General features: G+C 38.6%; 1 protein-coding gene across 4 annotated transcripts in view; it reads right to left on the minus strand.

Moving 5' to 3' along the window:
• Window positions 1-4,360: 4,360 nt before the first annotated feature.
• mtcl1 (microtubule crosslinking factor 1) overlaps window positions 4,361-25,441 on the minus strand; it is a 102,794-nt gene continuing 81,713 nt past the window's right edge. For 3 of the 4 annotated variants that reach the window (XM_079612856.1, XM_079612855.1, XM_079612854.1), the window contains 5 exons: window positions 23,364-23,621; window positions 21,889-22,194; window positions 20,071-20,147; window positions 13,594-15,130; window positions 4,361-6,505 (listed from right to left, as the gene is read on the minus strand). In XM_079612856.1, the coding sequence (XP_079468982.1) occupies window positions 6,281-6,505; window positions 13,594-15,130; window positions 20,071-20,147; window positions 21,889-22,194; window positions 23,364-23,621 (2,403 nt within the window). In that variant the 3' untranslated portion in view covers window positions 4,361-6,280. Of the gene's footprint in view, window positions 6,506-10,793; window positions 10,855-13,593; window positions 15,131-20,070; window positions 20,148-21,888; window positions 22,195-23,363; window positions 23,622-25,441 lie in introns of all 4 variants that reach the window. The other variant, XM_079612857.1, reaches the window with a different exon arrangement.

A 25,441-nucleotide genomic window follows, 5' to 3' on the forward strand; every position in this document is an offset into this window, starting at 1 on the left:
AAATGAAATTCAGCCGGGAATGAGCGCTTCAATCAGTACAGCAACTCAAACTGTTAAACAATATTTTAAACAATATTTCCTAAGATTTGATGAACTAATCTAAACTACTCTATTGTGATTGGTTAATCACAGAACTGTGTATTTGCCCATCTGCCCCTGGCTACAGATTGTGTAGTACTCTCTTTCTGCTCACATAATATGATTATTGACAAACAATGTCCATGTATTGATATATTTGGCAAATAGTCGTGAGATAATGTCCTGTCAGCCCAGTCATTAATTACAAAATATACTCCATTAGGGCGATTTAAGAAGCTAACGTTACAGCTTCAAGACCCCAAACTTTTGAACGTAGTTTTTATGCTATTTTATCCGCAATTGAGAGCTTGATTGACAGGTGATCTGACCAATCATACTTCGCCATCCGCCATTTTGTCCGACAAAGCAGTCAGGAGAGTTAGTAGATTAACACGGGAGGATTTGAGTATGACGTCTTTCCGCGGTTAAAACAACATTCCTTCTGATGTTCATTCATGTTTATTTGATGCTATAAATTAACTATAAGGAAGAGATGATCGGTTCACGAGCAGCTTTAACTGAGGCTCTACAGCGATCTGTCACACACATTAAAGAGCCACAAAACGCTATTTATTGTTAAAATTTCTGACAAAATTTGAAATGTGAGACTTTGTTTAATATCGAAAGTAAGCTGGTCTGTCTTGTCTGTCAGCGTGTTGTCAGTCTCTTCTCTGCTCCGTGATGTATTTTTCACTGCGTGAGTTCATGGTGTGTGTGTGTGTGAGAGCAGTTTAGCTTGTCGGACATAGCAACAGTAACTAAAGGGGCGAGTCTTTGCGAACGGTGGTCAAACCTCACAGTCAATTAAACATTGAGATCACATGACCAGCTTAACTAAAAAATAATATAAATCATGGGTGTTAAATACACGTGATTGGAATATGATGTAAATTCTTCAGCACATTAAGTTAAAAAAAATCCTGTGAAATGAAAACTGCAGTGATGTAATAGCCTACTAACAAACACGCAATAAAACATCAGCGTTGTGTTTTCTTGTGTCAGCAGTTCCTGAAGTCCAGATGCAGTGATTATATAAGAGCTGAAAGCCTCGTTTATCTCGCAGGTGCTGTTAGAATAAGAGTATAATGTGAAGCGCTGGATGAGTCTATAATGACACGGAACTCGCTGCTTTAATCTCAACACACATTCGCTCTGAACACTGTGTTACACTGAAATGAAAGGATTTGAGAGTCCTGGGAAATCTCCTTACAGCGACCTCATGCCTGCAGATCATGACCTGCTGTCAACACGCACGGACGCACGCACACATACACACACACGCGTCCTCAAACCGCCTTTGAAAGTTTTAAAGGGATAGTTCACCCAAAAATAAAACTAATTACTCACCCTCATGTTGTTCCAACCCTGTAGGACTTTCTTCAATCTTCTGAACACAAATGAAGATATTTTTTTATGAAATCTGAGAGCTTTCTGTTCCTAGACAGCTACGCAACTATCACTTTGATGCTTCAAAAACTTCAAAAAGAGATCGTAAAACTCTTCATAAACACTGATGCCATCAGCAAACATGAACAAAAGCTCATCCTAACCTGATTGACGCACGAGAGTGAATCTCATTGGTTCTTGCTGAAGCTAAAACGTGCTGCGTAACACGAGGATGACGTTCAGTCTTCAGTCACATGATCCTTCAGAAATGTGAAATCTGATTTGCTGCTCAAGAAACATGTCTAATTATTATCAATGTTGCAAATAGTGTTGCTGCTTCATATTTGTTTGTAGAATCCCTGATACATATTTTGAACAAATAAAGTTCAAAAGAACAGCATCTATTTGAAATGGAAATCTTTTGTAAGTCAAGTCAAGTCAAGAATATTTGTATAGCGCTTTTCACAATACAGATTGTATCAAAGCAGCTTCACAGTATTAAATTAAAATAATAATAAAACGTCCATGTTTGGTAATGCTAATCAATAGTAATATTGATTGATTCATTAAATTGAATATCCCCCAACTGAGCAAGCCAAAGGCAACAGTGGCAAGGAAACGAAAAACTCCATCAGGTGACCTAATGGTGACCTAAAACTCCATCAGGTGACCCAATGGTGACCTAAAACTCCATCAGGTGACCCAATGGTGATCTAAAACTCCATCAGGTGACCCAATGGTGACCTAAAACTCTATCAGGTGACCCAATTGTGACCTAAAACTCCATCAGGTGACCCAATGGTGACCTAAAACTCCATCAGGTGACCCAATGGTGATCTAAAACTCCATCAGGTGACCCAATGGTGATCTAAAACTCCATCAGGTGACCCAATGGTGATCTAAAACTCCATCAGGTGACCCAATGGTGATCTAAAACTCCATCAGGTGACCCAATGGTGATCTAAAACTCCATCAGGTGACCCAATGGTGACCTAAAACTCCATCAGGTGACCCAATGGTGATCTAAAACTCCATCAGGTGACCCAATGGTGACCTAAAACTCCATCAGGTGACCCAATGGTGATCTAAAACTCCATCAGGTGACCCAATGGTGACCTAAAACTCCATCAGGTGACCCAATGGTGATCTAAAACTCCATCAGGTGACCCAATGGTGACCTAAAACTCCATCAGGTGACCCAATGGTGATCTAAAACTCCATCAGGTGACCCAATGGTGACCTAAAACTCCATCAGGTGACCCAATGGTGATCTAAAACTCCATCAGGTGACCCAATGGTGATCTAAAACTCCATCAGGTGACCCAATGGTGACCTAAAACTCCATCAGGTGACCCAATGGTGACCTAAAACTCCATCAGGTGACCCAATGGTGATCTAAAACTCCATCAGGTGACCCAATGGTGACCTAAAACTCCATCAGGTGACCCAATGGTGATCTAAAACTCCATCAGGTGACCCAATGGTGACCTAAAACTCCATCAGGTGACCCAATGGTGATCTAAAACTCCATCAGGTGACCCAATGGTGACCTAAAACTCCATCAGGTGACCCAATGGTGATCTAAAACTCCATCAGGTGACCCAATGGTGATCTAAAACTCCATCAGGTGACACAATGGTGATCTAAAACTCCATCAGGTGACCCAATGGTGATCTAAAACTCCATCAGGTGACCCAATGGTGATCTAAAACTCCATCAGGTGACCCAATGGTGATCTAAAACTCCATCAGGTGACCCAATGGTGACCTAAAACTCCATCAGGTGACCCAATGGTGATCTAAAACTCCATCAGGTGACCCAATGGTGATCTAAAACTCCATCAGGTGACCCAATGGTGATCTAAAACTCCATCAGGTGACCCAATGGTGACCTAAAACTCCATCAGGTGACCCAATGGTGATCTAAAACTCCATCAGGTGACCCAATGGTGATCTAAAACTCCATCAGGTGACCCAATGGAGAAAAAAAAACCTTGGGAGAACCCAGGCTCAGTCGGGGGCCAGTTCTCCTCTGGCGGTTATGAACTAGAGGCCGGATTTAACTGTAAGATTAAAACATTTATATGAATGCCTGGCTGAAGAGATGCGTCTTTAATCTAGTTTTGAACTGGGAGAGCGAGTCTGAGCAACGAACAGTATCAGGAAGGCTATTCCAGAGTTTTGGAGCTAAATGTGAGAATGCTCTCCCTCCTTTGGTGGACTTAGTTATCCTAGGTACGACCAGAAGCCTCGAATTTAGCGATCTTAAAGAGCGCGATGGATTATAGGGCGATAGAAGATCCGTTAAATAAACTGGAGCTAAGCCGTTTAGGGCTTTATAAGTCAGTAACAATACCTTATAATTAATACGGAACTTAATAGGTAACCAGTGTAGAGATGATAAGATCGGTGTTATATGATCATATTTTCTTGATCTAGTAAGAACTCTAGCAGCTGCATTTTGGACTAACTGTAGCTTGTTTACTGAGGATGCAGGACAACCAGCTAATAAAGCATTACAGTAATCTAGTCTCGAGGTCATGAATGCATGAACTAACTTTTCTGCATCAGAAACTGATAGCATGTTACGTAGCTTAGCAATGTTTCTAAGGTGGAAAAAGGCCGTTTTTGTAACATATGAAACATGATTTTTAAAAGACAGGTTGCAGTCTAGTATGACGCCCAGGTCTTTTACTGTAGAGGATAAAGTAGCAGGACATCCTACTATGTTAAAGTTGTATTGTGAGAGGTTTTGTGGGCGTTTTTTTTGAACCGATAATTTAATTACAAATGTCTTTACTGTCACTTTTAATTCATTTAATGCATTTTTGCTAAAAAAAATATTTTGCATACTTTTTTTCTTTGAAACAAAAAAATCACAAAATCAATTTTTTCTTGTAAATACACATTCAATTTATTACCAATTTTAACACTCTATCATTAGACATCTGACAGTGACTTCATTTAAAACATTCATAATTTTTTTCTTTTCCCTCCAAAGAAAAGAAACATCTGAATTCATAATAACATCTATACAAAGACCAGATAATACAGTAATGGGCTTAAAAAGTGTTCTTAATTGTGTCAATGCAAATTCAATGGCAACAAAAAAAAATTACACGAGCCGCCACACTGTGTGTGTGTGTGTTTGTGTGTGTGTGTGTGTGGTGGCTTAAATCATGAGCTTTATCACAAGGTACAACAGCGTCTGAGAACATGCACTAAAGTGCTAGTGTTTAAAGGCATGCATATCAAACATGATATCTGCACAACCGCTGTCCAAACCCTAGTCCACACATCCCGAAGAAATGTGCACAGGACGCCATTAGTGGAATATTGCTCATATGTGGAACCAATCCTAAAGCATCCCAATATAAAACGTCTTAACTGATGAATCAATAAAAATATGATCTGGGATGTTGATTAACCCTCGAGTTTGTGTTCCGGTCAGTTAGACCAGGAGAGGATTTTCTTTTTCCTTAAAATGCTAATGTTATTGCATTGGACTAAAATTGACTATTGGGTTTGATCTTTTTATCAACTTTCAATGAGGACAGATTTTGTATTTATTTTAGGAACGTTAGCAGTTTTGTAATTTTTGACAAGAACACCAAATTAATTAAAGGATTTTCAATACAGAACAAGGGTTAAGAAAGCTAATTTAACCCTGGGTTTATGTCTTTTTAACCCCGGGTTAATGTTCATTTTAACCCTGCAACATTGCACACTTGTCATTTTAAAAGGGTGTTTGCATCACTTTAACTGCCTCAATGGTTTGCTAATTAAAATATTCATACATTTAAAACAGTTGCATATGCTTACAAGCATTTAGCGTTTTTTATTCAGACGTCTCATTAAAATAAATGGAATTTGCTTTGCGATTGGTTAGAGTTATGACAGCTTATGTCCAACCAGAATCCCGTGGATATTCCTTCAGGCTTTTGTGACTTGGGAAATGTGCATAAGTATAATCAGTGTCAATATACTCTCCTGTCATCATTTAACATTCAGTTTTACATTGGGTTTTTAAAATACATTGTTATGATTGACATCATGTATATCATTCGTCCCTGTCGAACTAGAGAGTGTGGTTTTCTCCTTTAGTTTAATTCTCCTTACAAATTCAACTGAGGCTTTTTAAATTCAAGCATCAAAGGTTTCCAACAAAATGGGATGTACGAGAAAAATAAGAAAATACTTTTATAAACTATATACACGGAACATAATTTAACCCTCCGAAATAGAGAAAAGAAAAAAAACAAACGTAAATGCATGTAAACTTTTATGCTGTTCTGACAAATATTATTACTATCCAGTATCAGAACATCTGAAAAGAAGTTCGATGTTTTACCACCAACACATATAAAGTCATATGTATTGCATACATGTACATGGACACACACACGAGTACGGGACCGCTGCGAGGTCACGTGTGTGTAGGCACCTCTTATGGAACACTTTGCGGTGTTTTGCGTCAGTACATTCCAGGTTCTTGAGAATTCCGAAACGGAAGTTCTAGAATGTTGAGTTCAGCTGGTGCTCACAGAACTCTGCCCTCTAGTGGCAGTTCAAAGGTTCTTAGAAAGGTTCTCGATGGTTCCGTCGCTCCGGCGGTGTGCGTACGTGTGGTCAGGCTGGAACGGGGGATGGTAAAGGAAAGTCAAAGCATATAATAATGATCACCACGTGTGACCAGGGGCTTTGCTTTCTGCTTGCCTTTTTTTTTTGGGCAAGTAAAACAAGAATGCACTTGTTCTTCAATTCATAATCACACTTAACTAAAAAGGGGTTGGTTAAAAGGATGTAGTCTAGGCTGGTCAAGTGTGTGGGGGAAGCTCCTGCCCGAGCTCCTCTGTCTCCGGGATGGCCGGAGCCGGTCTGACGGGCGAGGGGAAGAGGAACCTCACTGTGCGCTGTGTGTGTTTGGGTGAGGATGAGGGCGAGTGAGCGGCCCAGCGGGACGGGGGTCGACGGTTGGCGGGACGGGCCGGTCGAAGGAAACAGGAGTGCAGAGGTGGAGCCACTGAGGAACGGGGCAAATCCTGCAGTCAAGGAAGAAAACATGTAGGATTTCAAACTCTGAGCTTCTGCAGGAAAGGTGTTTTTTTTTTTAGTCAAGTTAGTTGGTGGTTGGTCTGCAACAGTGTTGTTATTGACTTTTGGTGACTTTATCTTATTCAGCGTATCCCCCAGAGTTAGATAAGTCCATACACTTCTCATCTCAATGCGTGCCGTAACTCTGTCTGACGCACACACCGCTAGCCTAGCTTAGCACAAAGACTGGAGGTTAATGGCTCCAGCTAGCATACTGCTCCCAATAAGTGACAAAATAACGCCAACATTTTCCTATTTACATGTTGTGATTTGTATAGTCACAGCGTGGACAAATAACAAGGTCACATTATTTTGTCACTTATTGGGAGCAGTATGCTAGCTGGAGCCATTTACCTCCAGTCTTTGTGCTAAGCTAGGCTAGCGGTGGGTGCGTCAGACAGAGTTACGGCACGCATGGAGATGAGAAGGGTGTGTATGGACTTATCTAACTCTGGGGGATACGGGGAATAAGCTGAAGTCCCAAAAAGTTGGCATGTTCCTTTAACTAAAACATAAAAGAAAAATGTTTTTGTTAATAGAAATAAGGCTAAAAATAAAATATCAGATGAAAAACTTAAATACTGAAAAACTGAAATAATTAGGTTTAAACTGAACTAAACTAAAATAAGTTCAAAATCTAAAAAAAGCTAATTCAGGGTATCTGCACATTTTTTAAAGTCAAATTTAAGGCTTTTTAAGACCTTTTTAAGACCTGAAGAAATCAAAATTAATACCGTACATTAGGGGTTTGCAATATTAACAAAAACATATCTTGATATTTTCAAAGTTTTGTTGATAATAATTAGATGATATTTTACTGATTTTGTACTGGTACCATTAGGTTTGTTGTTGACAGCAGACTCACAAAGATATTCATATTTAACATATTCCATCTATGCAGTGGTCAGTTTACAGTAGTGACTGAAATAATTTTTTTTATTAAGGGGCAATATTTGCCATCTTAAATTGATTTCCAGGGGCATTTTCACCTAAATATGGAAATTATTTCTTAACGTATTTAGAGGTATGCATCACCTTTTATGACAAATTCTAACATTAAAATTAAATTCTATTAGAATAACACAGTACCACTGTCAAATTAAATAATTAAATAAAAAATCATCCTCACAGTGCAGAGGTGACACAGAAGCGGCATCCGAACTGGCATTACTATATTTACACTTAATTTGCAATTGCATAAATAAAGCTATTCAATATTTAAATATGAAATTATTTATAATTTTAACATTTTAATTAAAGGGTACTTTAAATATGAAACTAAACCCGCCAGTAGGTGGCAGTAAGTCACTGTCTTAATAAGCGAGTTGTTGGAGTTTTATTCAACCGATTTGTTCAAACGGCCGATTCATTCATGAATCAAATGATTCGTTCAAAACGCGGATTTCACTTTTTTCAAAAAAGAATCGCTGTCTGTTGGACTACAGTTTCATTATAAAATTCTCGTCGGCGAAATAAAGGGGGAAACAAACAATATTGACAATATAAAAAGTAACACACAATGTTAATTTAACTGTTGTATAAAATAAATAGCACATTTGCAATTGTGCACAGGAAAACGGCACTCTTGCTCATGTGATATTCTAATATAACAACATAATATGATATAAATATAATAAGACAAAAACTCATTTGGGGACATACCTATAACTGCACTGACACATCACGCAGTGAAAGAAAGCATGAGAGACAAACGCGATGTCAGCTCGAACTCGCGGTGCCTCGTACGTAACGTTATTAAAACAATGATTACAATATCATCATAGTTCATAGACAATCCTAAGCACAAAGAATGAACTTACTATTGAACTGACATTTACTCGTTCTCTTATCCTCTCCTCTCTCGCGCGCAGGAGACAGACGCAGGCTATACGCTGCCGTAAATGACGCGAATTGTCACGTGAACAAGCAAATCCACAAAGATAGAATATTAAAAATAATACGTACGCTAATTAGATAGTTTTTTATTTGGAAAGCATTTAGATACGTCGTCAAAGTGTCATCTAAAATTTAAGACCTTTCATAGGTAAAAATAAGACTTTTCATAAGTAAAAATAAGATTTTAAGACTTTTTAAGGCCTTAAATTTTAAATATCGAATTTAAGACTTTTTAATACTTTTTAAGGATCCGCGGGGACCCTGTAATTCAATATATAAATAAAAAATACTATGATAGCATCTAATAATAAAATAACACTGGTCTGAAAGTAATAGTGCTTTTACAGATTTAACATGAACTAAAATTGATAAACATGCGTCCTGTGGCAGAAAGTAAAGAAGAATATCAGTTTGTTGAATGTCTGCTTTTGAGGAAATACTCATTTTAAGCTCTAAACAATTCTCTCGAGCGATAAAGCAAAGATTAAAAATGAATGAGATTTCAGCGTGAGAGGAGGATATTTCCTGTGGTTTAATAATTCAGAAACAGGGATTTACTGCCGTACGTCTATTGAATCTGAGACTTTGAAGCTGATACAAAGTGAATTTGAACTTCTTCAATTTGAATTTGAAGTTCTATGGAATTATACACTCCGGTGACATCATAACAACACGAAACCAGACAACTAAAACTAAAAAGAAATCTAGTTAAAATGATGTATGTTAATTGAAAGAAAGCTGAAATTAAATAAAATATTAGATGAAAAAAAAAAATATATATATAATTAAATATAATTACAGTATTGAAATTACTAAAACTAAAATAATTTAATTAAAATATAAAAATAAAAAAAATGACAAAAGCACATAACACAACTACTAAAATATTTAAACATTGAATATTAAAAAATTAAACCAAGTATCAAGTTGTTGTTAGAAGTGAAGAAATGAGACCCAGCGTTAGCAGCAAGTGTTAAACGGCACAATCAACACACACACACACACACACACACACACACACGCACACGCACACAGCAGCCAGTGAACCCTACACACACCTACACACGCACTAGCATGCTCACGTCCTGCTAACACCAGACAGAAGTACAGTACAGTAAACCCAGAAAGCACAAGATGTTATGGTGTCTCCATCAGGAGGGCTGCGGAGCTTAAGGACAAAAGTATGCAATCACAAACACAGAAACACGTAACAGCCAAAGGACCTGAGAAAAATTTCAAGTTAAGTGATTATATATTAATAGTCAAAATGGTGACGCCATCCAAAAAGCCACATTTGAGTTTGATATACAGTGCACAGATACTTTTTGTCTTCATTTAAAATACAATTTTTATTGTTTTATACAGTGACACTTAAGTCACTTTAAAAAAAAAAAAAATTGTGGAAATACTGTCTTCATTTAAATTTTTTTTTATTGTTTTATACAGTGACACTTAAGTCACTTAAAAAAAAATAAAGTGTGCAAATACTGTCTTCATTTAAATTTTTTATTTTATTGTTTTATACAGTGACACTTAAGTCACTTAAAAAAAATAAAGTGTGAAAATACTGTCTTCATTTAAAATACAATTTTTATTGTTTTATACAGTGACACTTAAGTCACTTAAAAAAAAATAAAGTGTGAAAATACTGTCTTCATTTAAAATACAATTTTTATTGTTTTATACAGTGACACTTAAGTCACTTTAAAAAAAATAAAGTGTGCAAATACTGTCTTCTTTTAAAATTAAATTTTTATTGTTTTATACAGTGACACTTAAGTCACTTTAAAAAAAAATTAAGTGTGCAAAAACTGTCTTCATTTAAAATACATTTTTTATTGTTTTATACAGTGACACTTAAGTCACTTTAAAAAAAAAGTGTGCAAATACTGTCTTCATTTAAAATACATTTTTTATTGTTTTATCTTTTAAAATATTCAATTAGGAAATGTTTCACTTAGTTTGCTTGTGTTAACGTTCTTTGAAATACTTTTTTTTTTTTGAGCCACTGCATATCAGCCAAAGTTTCTTGTGTTTTTTTGCATATGAAATTCCACCCCATGTTTGGGATAATAATTTCGGTCCAATAAAAACTCTGATAGCTTTTTGGATGACTGGTTATTGGTGAGGTCAGTTAATATTAGACGATGGGCATGCTCACACCTACATGAGGACTAAAAAAAAGTGTGACCACAACGAAGCACATACAATATTTCCCATAATGCCTAGCGGTGATACAGTGTCTAGGCATGCGGTGAGAGAAATCCCATTAAAATCAGTGAGACGAAGATAGTGAGGTCACTGTGAGGTCAAAGATCGAGTAGGATCGGTGGCACTTACTGCACGGCGAGCACAAGCTGCGTTACAGTCCCCAGGGTGCAGTTAGTAAGACAGTGTGGTTCTGGAGGCAACCCAGAAAAACAGGAGTAAACACACTTGTCATAATAACACAAGCACATCAGACTCAGGTTAGCAAGCACTACATCGCTCATCGGGCCGGTCCGGCGGGCAGAACCTGGAGAAGCAGCCTCGCTGTCCTTTAAATATGAACATTACAACACTATATAGAGAATAAAACCTGCACTGTAAAAACAAAAAGTTGGTTTAACTTAAAAAAGCAAGTTGCCTTAAAATTTTGCGTTCGTTGTAATAAAAAATACTAAGTTCATTTGACAAAAGATAAAAAATTGTGATGATAAATCATGAAAATATTTTTTTTACAGTGTGGCCAGGTCACATTTCTCCTCCAAATGTAATAATTATAATCCAATCAATTATAAGCCGCATCAAATTGTATTTTGCCTTTAAATTTTGCCCAGTTAACATTACACCATGGCAATATAATATAATATAATATAATATAATATAATATAATATAATATAATATAATATAATATAACATAATATAACATAATATGATATAATATAATATAACATAACATAATATAATTAATATATCATATCATATAACATAATCTGTTATTATATATATTATATAATATAATATAATATAACATAATATAATTAATATATCATATCATATAACATAATCTGTTATTATATATATTATATAATTCAATATAATATAATATAATATAATATAATATAACATAATATAATATAATATAATATAATATAATATAATAATGCATACATGAACAAATAAAATAAATAATTAAAATAAATAACACAGGTGAAACTCGAAAAAAATTTGAATATGGTGCAAAAGTTAATTTATTTCAGTAATTTAACTTAAAAGGTGAAACTAATATATTATATAGACTCATTACATGCAAAGTGAGATATTTCAAGTCTTTATTTGTTATCATTTTGATGATTATGGCTTACAGCTTATGAAAACCCCAAATTCAAAATTAGAATATTGTGAAAAGGTTTATAACAAAATTATAACAAATAAATGCTTGAAATATCTCACTTTGCATGTAATGAGTCTATATAATATATTAGTTTCACCTTTTAAGTTGAATTACTGAAATAAATGAACTTTTGCACCATATTAATTTTTTTTTTAGTTTTACCTACATATATATATATCAGTTATGCCATTTGTTATGAAATATTGGGGTTGTATAATTTGGGGTGAAATGTGATCTGGACGCGTCTTGGTGATTTCCACCCTTATATATACAGTAACTGTGAAATATAGCTTTACTTGTGCATGTAAACTCCTAATCTGTGCATGACAATCGCCTCCATTTAAAATTAATAGAGATGATGGACAAAAAAAAAAAAGGTACAAAAACATCTCCTTTCACAAGGCAAAATATTACTAATGTTTTCTTCTGTTGTACTGTATGTATTAATGCCTATGACGTTTTAAAACACAAATCCCAGATGCATACACTGCTCACAAACAACAATCTTCCTTTAATGATGTTGAAATCTTTGTAAATGTGTGTTTAGCATTAGCGATGACGCCGCTCTCTGTGGACATGTGAGGGATTAATCTTCTAAATGGATAGAGTTTGGCAGGCATCAAAAACTGGATACAACTTTATTACAGTGAATTAGAACATCCTGTATCCAAAGAAGTTATGTAAGCTAGTTTCACTGCAAAAATAAAAAAACAATAAGCAGCATGTGACTATGCTACGGTTAGCATAGCAAGAAAGCCGTACGCTAAAGCATGCATTCAGATCTGCATTCAGGCAGCATTTGGAAGCTGGGAATGAGAATTGTTTTGATACTTTTATATAACATTGTTTGTGTCTCGAATCTGCATTGTCCAAAGAACAAACCCTTCAACAAGCAGTCAAATTTATACTGTAATATACAATCCACACTAACTAACTAAATGTCTATCTATGTACCCGCAGGAAAGAACAATATCACAAACTAGATCATCTCATTTGTTTCTACTAGACAGCATTAGCTAAGGTCTCCTGCATCTAAGATTTTTGTCCTGAGAACAAGACCCCGCACGTCTCTCCTGTAGGGTTTCAGAAGAGATCTCAACAATGATTTGCCAAGACGCTAACGTCTGAAACCAAAGGTCAGCAATCCTCAAACATTTAGATGAAAATGTTTGACTTTCCTTCCACAAGTCTTAAAAACAAAAAAAACTTTATGACCAGTCAAAAAAGCCCAAATCTCAAAATTGACAGATGCATGAAAAAACAGTTTTTGCCTGTATTATCTCACTCTTTCTGAAAAATCTGAAAATTTATCAGAAATTTATCAGAAAACACTGTCAACAGACAAAAATAAATACATTTTCATAATTTTTTAGGAATAAAATTATATAACTTAAATTTATATATGAACAAACCTATAGTTTGGCGTATTGGAGTTGAGATTTCTGACTCAATGTAGGAGGAAAACGGCCTTTAAAGATATACACTGTCATTGAAATCTACAGATGCAAATAGATGAAGAGCTCAAAAAGATACAGTTAAAAGTGTATTTTGAATGTTTTCTTTTCACTAGTCTGAAAAAAAATGTTTTTTATGAAAAGCCAAAATTTAAAAATTGACAAATGCATGCAAAAACACTGTTAGATTTGCCTGTAGTATCTCGCCTTAAAAAAAAAAAGGTACATTTTTGATTTCATGTTGACGTTAAATCTCCTGTGCTATAAAAGAGCAACCTCCCCAAGCAATGCAATAAACCTCTCAGTTACCTCAAGACATCCAGGTTTCTCCGTGTCTCCGGTTCGGTTGGGAGCAGCTGCGGATGAAGCGGAAAGCCTCCTCTCCTCTCTGAAGCTCTGCTCCAGTAGTTTCTTATTCAAGATCCGCGCAGCGTTCTCCGCTAGCGTGTATCCCGGAGGAGCGGAGAGGTCCTGTCTGATGCTAATCCCCTCTGGGGTTTTCTCGCCCTGCGTCTCTACAATGAGCTGAACAGGGCTTGGGGACCGGCCCCGAGAGTTTCTTAAAGGCCCCTGTGCGGCACAAACACTGGGAGATTTGGGATCTGTCGGCCCTGCTTCAGCGGGACGAGAGCGGCTAGGGGACTTGTTGAACTTCTGCATGGTGTCGTAAGCGACGGGCGTGTGGTCGATGATGTTGAAGAGGCTGGAGAGGCCGTCGTTGATGGTGGTGTGAACGGGACTGTCTCTAGTCGTCGTGGAACGAGCCCAAGCGGATTCACTGTTGCCTTTTTGCTGCTGGGAAGTGGTTGTTGGAGTGGGAGCACGAGTCTGGCTGACGGGTTGCTCTGCTTTTCCAGCGTTTGAGGGTTTTCTTTGGAGCTTGGGTGAGCCGTATTTCGGAGAACAACACGGGCGTTCAAACTTAGCCTGTACGACTGGCGAGTACTGCATTTTCCTAAGGCTCCTAGAAGGGGATGAGATGGGAGTAGAGCCTCCCTTGGGCGTTAGACACCGGTGAGGACTGCTTGTGATAGTGCGGAGAGCCTCCGTTTGCAGTCCCACGCTGATAGTCTGGGTGGTTTGTGTCCCCCGTGTGGTAAAACCATTCGTCTGGCACGCCATGTCCCGCAGCTGCCTTTCCGGAGGGCTGGATCCAGATGCAGAAGATCGCATAGCAAATGCCTTCTCCTTCATGTCGTCACTCAGATTGCGAGACAGCTCCAGCTCTAATGATGAGGTAAATCCAACCGCAGGGCAAATCAATGGACGTTCTTCAGGTCTAAGTCCTGCCTCCAAATGACTCCTAATCTCACATGGCCACGTTAACACCTCTTCTGCACCTCCTACAACCTCCCCTGGCTTTACTTGAGTGACTTTGGAGAACATGTACTCCTGTTCGGAGGTGCTTGGAGCCGAGCGCTCCCCTCGAGCCGGACTGTGGAGGACATGCACCCCAAACTGGTCTCCCCCTTGGGTCGCCCTGAGCGGGAGCATTTGGCAGTACTCAGGGCTACTTATGGTGTTGGTGGTCAAGGTGGCGCTGGTGGTCAGGAACCAGGAGGCTGACTGGAATGCTTCTGAAGTCGACTCGGCCCTTCGGGATTCGGCCCAGGCCTCCATCCCCGGAGAGGGCATTACTGGACCAGGAATGGGACAAGAGGCCAGGGAGCTGGTGGGCAGATCCCAACCCTTACTATTAAACTCCTCAATGTATTTGAGGTCATCCGGTGAAAGGGGAGGGGTCACGTCGTCCCGTACATGTTCGCCATGCTTGCTCTTATCTGGTAGGAAGGGGGAGCTGTCCATTAAACGCTGGAAGTCGCTCATGGAGCAAACTGACTTCGCCCTACAGAGGCAGAAACGGTTGAAAAGTTACAATGCTGTTTTTATTAAACATTATACCTGACACTATTTGTGATTATTTTCACTCATCCTAAAGCAATGTAATATGGGATTGATGCAATGCTCAAACAAAGTATCATATTAAACAACGCAATGTCGCTGCCAACCTTTGGGAATTGTCTTTGCGTCAGGAGGGGTGAATATCTATGTTTGCAGGGTTAACCCTATGTTCCCCTAACCCTAAAGGTCCTGACTGTGCGTACACACCACTTGAGCTTCCAAAGTTACCGGAAGTCATTCATTTTCAATGGAAGCTGGCTTCTCTCAGCTGCAAGGAGCGTCAAATCCATTGGCGTCGCATTTTGAGCATTTTGAGCGACCAGAGCTTCAATCAGAAAGTTGAAAGTAGCTCAACTTTATGGTAATGAGCTATGACGCGGTTCAGCGTCAAGCAGCGACAAAACGCCAGTAACCAATCGGAATATAGACGTCCTTTGCGCTGGCTGATTCCGGAGAAGACGTCAGACTCTGAGATTTTGTTTTGGTAGGAACAAAAGTTTACATTGTACGTTTCTCCGGAATCAGCCAGAAAAAAAACAAGTAATAGATTGACACTAGAAACCTTTTATAATGACAGTATTTTTATAACCGTTTTGGTCACATTTGGTCAGGGAAAAAATTATAATTAGCTATTATTATTATTATTATTTGCATCTAGTGCAATTGGTCAAATCGGTGTTACCGTGAGCAAATTAATTGCATTCCCGCTTAAAACGAGCGTTCGTAAATATTTCCAATACAGCAGCACCAAACACAACAACTTCGCGATGATCCATAATGATCCAGTGATACACATTTGAGGATGAGCGCAACTTTTATTGGAAATATTTACGAATGCTCATTTTAAGCGGGAATGCAATTCATTTGCTCACGGTAACACCGATTTGACCAATTGCACTAGATGCAAATAATAATAATAATAGCTAATTATAATTTTTTTCCCGACCAAAACGGTTATTAAAATACTGTCATTATAAAAGGTTTCTAGTGTCAATCTATTGCTTGTTTTTTTTTCTGTTTACATTTCATCTTGTGACACTTCTCTTCTCCCGCTGTCAGAGCGGCCAAAGCGCCAACAAGCTTCCCCGTACTTTTTGACAAGCGTCCTTGGCGGTGCGGCCAGAGCTTCTTTGCAGCTCAAGTCGGCGGCGGTGTGTACGTACAGTGAGTCTGAAATTTTCGCATGCTTTTATCTTATTCGTGATTCGTTGGCTCTGAATTGTCAAAACACCATTTAAAATGCTGGCTACGGATGCGGAAAACGCAGAAAATCAAACCTGATCTGAATTTTTTTATGACGGACGAAAGTTTCGTAAAGGCAAGTGTGATTGACATAACGTGAGGTCGTATTTATTTTTTTATGTGCGAAAATTTCGAACTCAATGTGCAAGGACCTTAACCCGAGGAACATAGGACCCTTTATCATATATGTTCATCATGTGGCATATAATAATAATAATAAACTTTATTTTATGTAGCGCCTTTAAAAGTAGCATCTCATAGCACTTTACATAAAAATATAAAATTAAAAGATACACCTGGATATATAAGATATAAATCTGGGAAACATGGGGACCCTGGAAACTGGGGAACATTGGATTCTGGGAACATGGGACAGAACAAAGGAATGACTTCATAAGGAGTCGGGGTTAAAAAGATTGTAGTTGATCTGTGGTCTGTATGGACCAGGACCCACGGTTTGGCACTAGAGTGCGGATCGGGCCGAATTTTTCAGTCCGAGCCCGGCCCGCGTCCGACAGAGCAGTAACCGAACCCGACCCGAGCCCGACAGGCATAAAGATATTTATGTTCGAGCCCGACCCGAGACCGGCAGTTAAAATCCCATTTTTTTTCTCATACTAATGACAATTGTACGTTTGTTTGTGTGGAAAGCCCGCTTTTATTAAGCAACTGTAGGCACGCGGAGCAACAAGCGCTCTTAACACCTGGCGCGCGCACATTATGCACGTGTTTCGTTGTCACGGCTACATAAACAAATGTCCGCACACAGGAAGACGGATGTTATGGTAATATTTTACATGTATTTTAATCACAAAAACGATCGTTTGCATCAAGTGAAAGCATCAGGCACATCGGCTACCTACATAATAAGCTGTTTTAAATTTAAAATGTTCAATGCCTTATCGCGCTGATGTGACCGAGCCCGACCCGAACCCGAACATCATTTCTAAATATCTGTCCGAACCCGGCCCGGCCCGTCGGGTACCGGCGGGTCCCGTCGGGCTCGGTTCGGGTATCCATCCTCTATTTGGCACGCGTGTGTTTCACCATCAACTCACTTGAATATGTACACACAAAATTATGCCAAAATACCAGTCTCAGGCAAGTATTATTGTAAACACAGTCTACAGTGAACGTAAACAGTTAAAATGTGTATCATGATATTGGATCCGTGCATCCGGTCTTAAAGTGACAGCAACCTATTAATGCCAGTCATTAAAGTTAATTAAAAAAAAAACACAGCTTTAACAAAGATGAATCTATATTTACTTTATACAATTAACACTTTATTATTATTTTACATTTAGGCCTAATTATTACGTCTCTACCTGAATACATTACAGTAAGACCTTACTTTATTTGTAATTTGATTGTATTGTATATCCTTGTAATTAGTTTATTATCTTATTTTTTTCTGACTGTTCACTTGTCTTTAGTAATGTTTGAATGTTATCAGTTAGGCTAGTTTTCGCTGTGGTTACGAAGTACTTAAAGTGTGATTTAAAGAATAAATGGAAAGCAAAGCTACTTTCTGACCGAAAAAGGATCCGATCTGTCCATCAAAAACCGCAATGTGATCCGAACCGTGGGTTTTGTGATCCATTTAATCACTAATAAGGAGCATGTTGATGATACTATCTCGGTAGACAGCATGCTGGGTTTAATGTGTCAGTCCCAAATGAGGCTCAATGCACTGATGAAGTTATCTTTCTTTATTGCTGGGAAGTTTAATCTTCAGCCTCCTGAGATTAAACTGTTCCTTTCCATTTGTAATTCTCCCGAGAGATTGCCGAGACAGCAACAACATCACAGTCTAAACATAGTTGCTAACTAACACTCAAACAAGGGCAAAGCGGGATCGATTTATCAGTACAGTTTCAAAGTGGGGCGGTCAGGAAAAGACACTGAAGCTTATTTGCAGTAAACGAAACAATGTTGAGGAGACCTTTGAAAAGGACAATGATAAATGGACATGGGATCAATAACTGGACTCACATGAGTTGAACTGAAGACACACACACACACACACGTATTTAGATCTTTCTGAGAAGTACTCACCCCTAACCCCTACACTAGAGTAAACGTTGGCATCTTGCATCTACCTATTTGTACTATGGAGATGAATGACACCTCATATAATTTGTGTTGTTGAGAAAAGGTGTGAGGATGTTACTGAGGCCCTGTTTACACGAGAACGCTCGCGGGTGAAAACGTAAAAATATTTTATCAGATGTGCCTTTCATTTACACGGCGACGGCGTTTTTGGGGCTTAAAAACGCAAAAAAAAAGTGGAACCACCCTCCAGAGTGGAAATCTTAAAAACGCTCCACCATCGTGTTCCCGTCTAAAGGGTAAAATGCAAACGTCTGCTAGACAGTGTAGGCGTCGCGTACGCGTTTACGTCACAGGCATGCGCCAGTACAGGAAAATAACAAAACATTATCAAACTAAAATATAGCATTAATTTCATTGACAAAAAAAAAAATATAATTCTGAGCGACACGCGAAGAGCGCCGAGGGTTAAAGCAGCAACTTTACCGTATTAAACATGACAAACTGTGTCAGCGTCTCTTTCACTGTCAGTGCTTCACATCGCCACCTAGCCGCCTGGAGTGCACACTACATCCAATTTCACACACTTTTGCGTCACCATATGCATGCAGATTTCCCCTCCATAACGCTCGTCTAAACGCAGAATAAAAAGTGATAGCGCAACGCCACTTTTGCGTTTTCTCTTCAGATCGTTTCCGTGTAAACATAGCCTAAGGCCATGTCCACACTAATACGTTTTTGTTTGAAAACGTATATTTTTCTCTCCATTTTGGCCTTCCGTCCACACTGAATACGCTCTCCAAAGTGGATAAATTTGAAAACGCAGTTTTCGCGTTGTAGTGTGGACTGTGAAGCCGGAGGTATTTGAAAACGATGACGTAAGTTTAGTCACGTGATCCATGTTGTACCAATAGATATTCATGTTTACCGGTAATGTGCCTGTTATGTGCTGTTCACTTTTACACTGTTGCTAAAATATGTTCACTTTGCACACTCTTCATATCACAGTCCTGCAAAGATGACAGAAAATGTTCTCACATTTGCTGTCCTGCGGCGATACAGGAGAGCAGTCGCGTTTTAGACCGAACATATGGTGACTGAGTGCGACCTGGACCGCGTGAGATATTTTGCTAAATAAAATTATCCAGTTAGAAGAATTGCGCGATAACTTTATTATTTATTTTTCCATTTGTATCATCTCAGTGAGCTTTTGTAAGGTGAATTTAGAAGTTTCTCATCCACACTGAAACTTCGGAAAACGCTAGTGTGGACGGAGAGCGTTTTTAAATAAATGAAAAAGCCGTTTTCAAATGTATCTCAACTTACAGAAGAGACTCAAGCCATATCTAGAGCCCAGAAGATCATGATATAATACAACTTTCAGCATTGAAATATAAGATTATATTTAGTTAATTTATGTCAAGCTTTGATATTGACTACTATATTCCCAAGAGAAGAGCAAAACTTTCCTCATTTAACACGCATCGCGCACACACACACACACACACACACACACACACACACACACACACACACACACACACACACACACACACACACACACACACACACACACACACACACACACACCTGAGTAGGCTGCCGCTGCTCTTCTCTTCCTCAGGGTAAATGGCAGAATCCCCACTCTCAGAAATCTCATTCAGTGCCTAAAACAACAACACAGTTAAATCATATATTAAAAATATATAGTTAAATCACAGTTAAAGTATATTATTCATCTACTGCATCTACTGCAAGGTTTTAAAAGGGGGTCTTATCAGGAAAATGTGTCATTTTGATCTTATTTTTAATTGATCTTTTGAATTAAAGACTTTACTAAATAAACTCAAACTTTAAGAACTCAAAGCTTTCTGTCTCATGTTGATGTATTTTCTATTGAAACAGGATTCTGGAGTCAACCAAAAGCCACAAAACTTTAACTTGAGATTTTGTGCAGCACATTTGAGTGCAGTGTGTGTTGTTATGCAGTCACAATGTATTAATTCTTACTCATTTCACATGCAAAGATGATAGCCAATCCTAATAGAGAGGGTTTACATACAGTACTGAACTCTTTTACAGCAGCAAAAACAACCTGTTCAAATATAAGGGTCAGAAAGTGGATGGATAATGGTCACAAAAAACTAGTGCTGGGCAACGATTAATCGCGAATAAAATAAAAGTTTGTGTTTACATAATATATGTGTGTGTACTGTGTATAATTATTTTGTATATATAAATACACACACGTGCATGTATATATTTAAAAAAAGTGTTATGTATAAAATATTTATATTTATATAATTTATGTATAAATATACATACAGTATATACATGCAAATATTTCTTAAATAATTATGTGCATATTTATATATACAATATAATTATACACAGTACACACACATATATTATGTGAACACAAACTTTTATTTTGGATGCGATTAATCATAAATTAAAAAAATACGTTATTGATGCAAAAAACATTGACTGAGATTATAGGTGGACCTTAAAGGATAATTCCGGTATTTAACACCTTGAGTCTATATTGTAGTTTGTTTTGGATGAACAAGAGTGGTGGACAAATTTTTTTTGACAATGGTTCCTCTCTCGAGTTTTTGACTATAAAAGAATTGGCCATGGACCCATTTAACATTGGAGTCAATGGTCATGTCCGACAATGTCATTAAAACAGCCAATAATGTTCATTTACAAAACTGTTAAACTCACCGAGTGGTTAGTGGTGTTCGTTGATGATTATAAACAATATATTGTCGCAATATATGATTCCAATCCGTTTATTTTGCTATAGTGGAACTATTTTTTCAGACACTTCACAACCGTATAACTTCCGCTCAATATTTGAATCTGAAGCGTTAGCACACTCCCGACCACTTGATGGCGATAACCGATGTTTATGTCTCGCGGGACACTCACGGTCACAGTCGAGTTCAACTTCATATTGCACTGGTCAGTGGTCACGTCTTTCAATATGGTTAGAATTTGTGCGGTCAAAAACTGCGGTAAAGAGCTCTGCTCGCTAGCCTTATGAGAAACGGAAGCGAGCAAAAAGACGACATCGACCAAATGTAAACAGCCCCCTTTCAACTAACATCACTAATCACTCGGTGAGTTGCACAGTTTTGTAAACAAACATTATTGGCTGTTTTAATGACGTTTTCGGACATGCCCATTGACTCCAATGTTAAATGGGTCCATGGCCAATTCTTTTATAGTCAAAAACTCGAGAGAGGAACCATTGTCAAAAAAATTTTGTCCACCACTCTTGTTCATCCAAAACAAACTACAATATAGACTCAAGGTGTTAAATACCGGAATTATCCTTTAATAATAAAATAAAATGCATGATATGAAACGTGCCTCATCGTGCAGTGTGACCTGATGTCTTACTTCGTTCAGATGGGAGAACCTCTTCTCGCTGTCCAGACGTGATGGAGGCGGCACCTCGGCCTCGCTCAACGGGTCCAGCGAGAGGGCGTCCAGAAACAGGCTCTCCGGGGGCCGGTGTCCCTCACCGGGTCTGGTTCTGCCGGCCGCCCCCTTCTCCTCCAGAATGGCCTCTGAGTCCGAGTGTGAGCGCATGTGTGCAGCGGCGCAGGGTGAGCGTGGAGATCTCGGAGCCTTACACGGGCTCTCCTGAGGGGAGAAGACATGCGCTGCGCCTCCTTCTGCTGACTGAACAACATCTCTCTGCATCTGGGATGGAGGAGAGAACACATCGGCTCTGTGTCAAGACCTGGTGAGCTGCCGACTGTCTAGCAGGGGTTCACAAACTTTTTACTCAGCTGATGGGAAATATTTACTCGAGGTACCCCATGAGATTAATATTTAAACTATTTTACATCACTTTTGCATGTTCATGGCTCTCTGATGTTGGTTAATGGCCACATGACATGCAAGTAAACAGTATTTAATACTTTATAGTGTTCATTAATTTGATTGTTTTTATTTAAAAAGTTTATAGTTGAAACTCGAAAAATAAGAATATGGTGCAAAAGTTATTTCAGTAATTTAACTTAAAAGGTGAAACTAATATATTATATAGACTCATTACATGCAAAGTGAGATATTTCAAGCCTTTATTTGTTATCATTTTGATGATTATGGCTTACAGCTTATGAAAACCCCAAATTGGAAAATTAGAATATTGTGAAAAGGTTTTCATAATCATCAAAATTATAACAAATAAAGGATTGAAATATCTCACTTTGCATGTAATGAGTCTATATAATATATTAGTTTCACCTTTTAAGTTGAATTACTGAAATAAATGAACTTTTGCATGATATTCTACATTTTCGAGTTTCACCTGTATATATATTTATAGAGTGATAGATTGTGTGAATGTGTAAATAAAGTGAGCCTAGCACACATTGCATTACCAAAATGCACGTTAAACTTTCTGCATGGTTAATGAGAAGCAGCATTTACTGTGAACCAAGGCACTTTGAGATGCTGAAAACACAGTGTTGTTCACTCTGAAACACGCAGCGCAACAGACTACATAAAATCACACTAAGCTAATATTACAATTTCAGTTTTATTTCGAATAATTGTGTAGCCACATTTATTGATTTTGATTTCACATTCAATTTAATTAATAGCCTTTCTTCACCTCAAAAACCTTCACAAACCCAAGGCACTGACCTAAACGAAACCTGAGCGATTCTCACGGGAGTCTTCCAATATAGTTTCACGTTATTATTATTATGTTGCTCAAATAAATCACATACAAATATTATATTGAACTATTTAGCGTTACTTTCCAGCATTGAACGCATTCACATGTCTTGTCAGCCATTTTACATACCGCTTTTAAGGTATTGAAATATATAAGTAAAACAAGTAGGAATTACACCGCAGACCTTTTCCATCTTGTGGTGCATATCCCGTAAACTGCGGTCCCATTCCTGCCTCTCTTTCTCGAAGCGCTCTAGAAGATCATTCCTCTCGCGGGTCCAGCGCTTTTCTCCATGCTGCAGTTTCCAGCGCAGCTCCAGTGCCGTGCTGTGACTGTCGGCCAGTAGGCGGCGCTGTTCCTCCCGTTCCTGTTGAGCCGCGTCTGCAACACCTGCATCTTCATCTTCATCTTCCTCTGCGCCAGCAGACTCACCTCTGACCTCCTGCATTGGCATGCACAACAGCAGAGACATGAAGAAGAGCATTAATGCTTGCATAGGCTGTGTTTGAAATAGAAAACGTCTCATACTACACTCTAAAAAATGCTGGGTTGTTTTAACCCAATTTTGGGTCAAATATGATCAAACCCAAACATTGGGTTAAAAATTTAATTAAAAAAACCCAGCCGTTGGGTTACATTTTTAAATTACATTTTTAACCCAATGTTTAGGTTTGTCCATATTTGACCCAATTGGAACAACCCATCATTTTTTTGAATGTAGCTTTACAGAGAATGCACAGTATGCAAACTTTATGTATGCACAGAATGATGCGCTAACAAAATACACAGTATACATCCAAAGGCCACTGTGTGGAACACCGTATCCCACAATGCAATGCACTAGACTTGAGCTTTGATGTACAGTGTGACAAATTAACCGTAATTACAGTCGTGTTTTGTAACATCTAACCTACTTCTTGACTCATTATTTATTCAGATTGCCAGCAGTTGATGCAAAACATTTACTAAAAATTATAAATAAACAGATTTATTTACAATATGATAATAGGATTGGTGAATTAAACATGCAACATACTGATATCGTATGACAACAATCTAACAAAAAGTATACAGTATATAGGGCATACTGCACGTTATGGGGTAAGCAGCAGTATGCGAGAGTTAAATTCTGAACAGCTTTAAAAAACACAATTAGGACGTCTGTCCACCAAAATAGTCGCTCTGCTGAAAACGCTAGTCGCTCTGAACGCTAGTCGCTCTGCTGATAACGCTAGTCGCTCTGAAAACACTAGTCGCTCTGAAAACGCTAGTCGCTCTGCTGAAAACGCTAGTCGCTTTGCTGAAAACGCTAGTCGCTCTGCAGAAAACGCTAGTCGCTCTGCAGAAAACGCTAGTCGCTCTGCAGAAAACGCTAGTCGCTCTACAGAAAACGCTAGTCACTCTGCTAGTCGCTCTGCTGAAAACGCTAGTCGCTCTGCTGAAAACGCTAGTCGCTCTGCTGAAAACGCTAATCGCTCTGCTGAAAACGCTAGTCACTCTGCTGAAAACGCTAGTCGCTCTGCCGAAAACGCTAGTCGCTCTGCAGAAAACGCTAGTCGCTCTGCTGAAAACCCTAGTCGCTCTGCTGAAAACGCTAGTCGCTCTGCTGAAAACGCTAGTCGCTATGCTGAAAACGCTAGTCGCTATGCTGAAAACGCTAGTCGCTATGCTGAAAACGCTAGGCGCTCTGCTGAAAACGCTAGTCGCTCTGCTGAAAACGCTAGTCGCTCTGCTGAACACGCTAGTCGCTCTGCTGAAAACGCTAGGCGCTCTGCTGAAAACGCTAGTCGCTCTGCTGAAAACGCTAGTCGCTCTGCAGAAAACGCTAGTCGCTCTACAGAAAACGCTAGTCGCTCTGCTAGTTGCTCTGCTGAAAACGCTAGTCGTTCTGCTGAAAACACTAGTCGTTCTGCAGAAAACGCTAGTCGCTCTGCAGAAAACGCTAGTCGCTCTGCTGAAAACGCTAGTCGCTCTGCTGAAAACGCTAGTCGCTCTGCTGAAAACGCTAATCGCTCTGCTGAAAACGCTAGTCACTCTGCTGAAAACGCTAGTCGCTCTGCCGAAAACGCTAGTCGCTCTGCAGAAAACGCTAGTCGCTCTGCTGAAAACGCTAGTCGCTCTGCTGAAAACGCTAGTCGCTCTGCTGAAAACGCTAATCGCTCTGCTGAAAACGCTAGTCACTTTGCTGAAAACGCTAGTCACTTTGCTGAAAACGCTAGTCGCTATGCTGAAAACGCTAGTCGCTATGCTGAAAACGCTAGT

The sequence above is a fragment of the Phoxinus phoxinus genome, assembly GCF_949152265.1.
Source record: "Phoxinus phoxinus genome assembly, chromosome: 5".
NCBI lineage: Eukaryota > Metazoa > Chordata > Actinopteri > Cypriniformes > Leuciscidae > Phoxinus > Phoxinus phoxinus.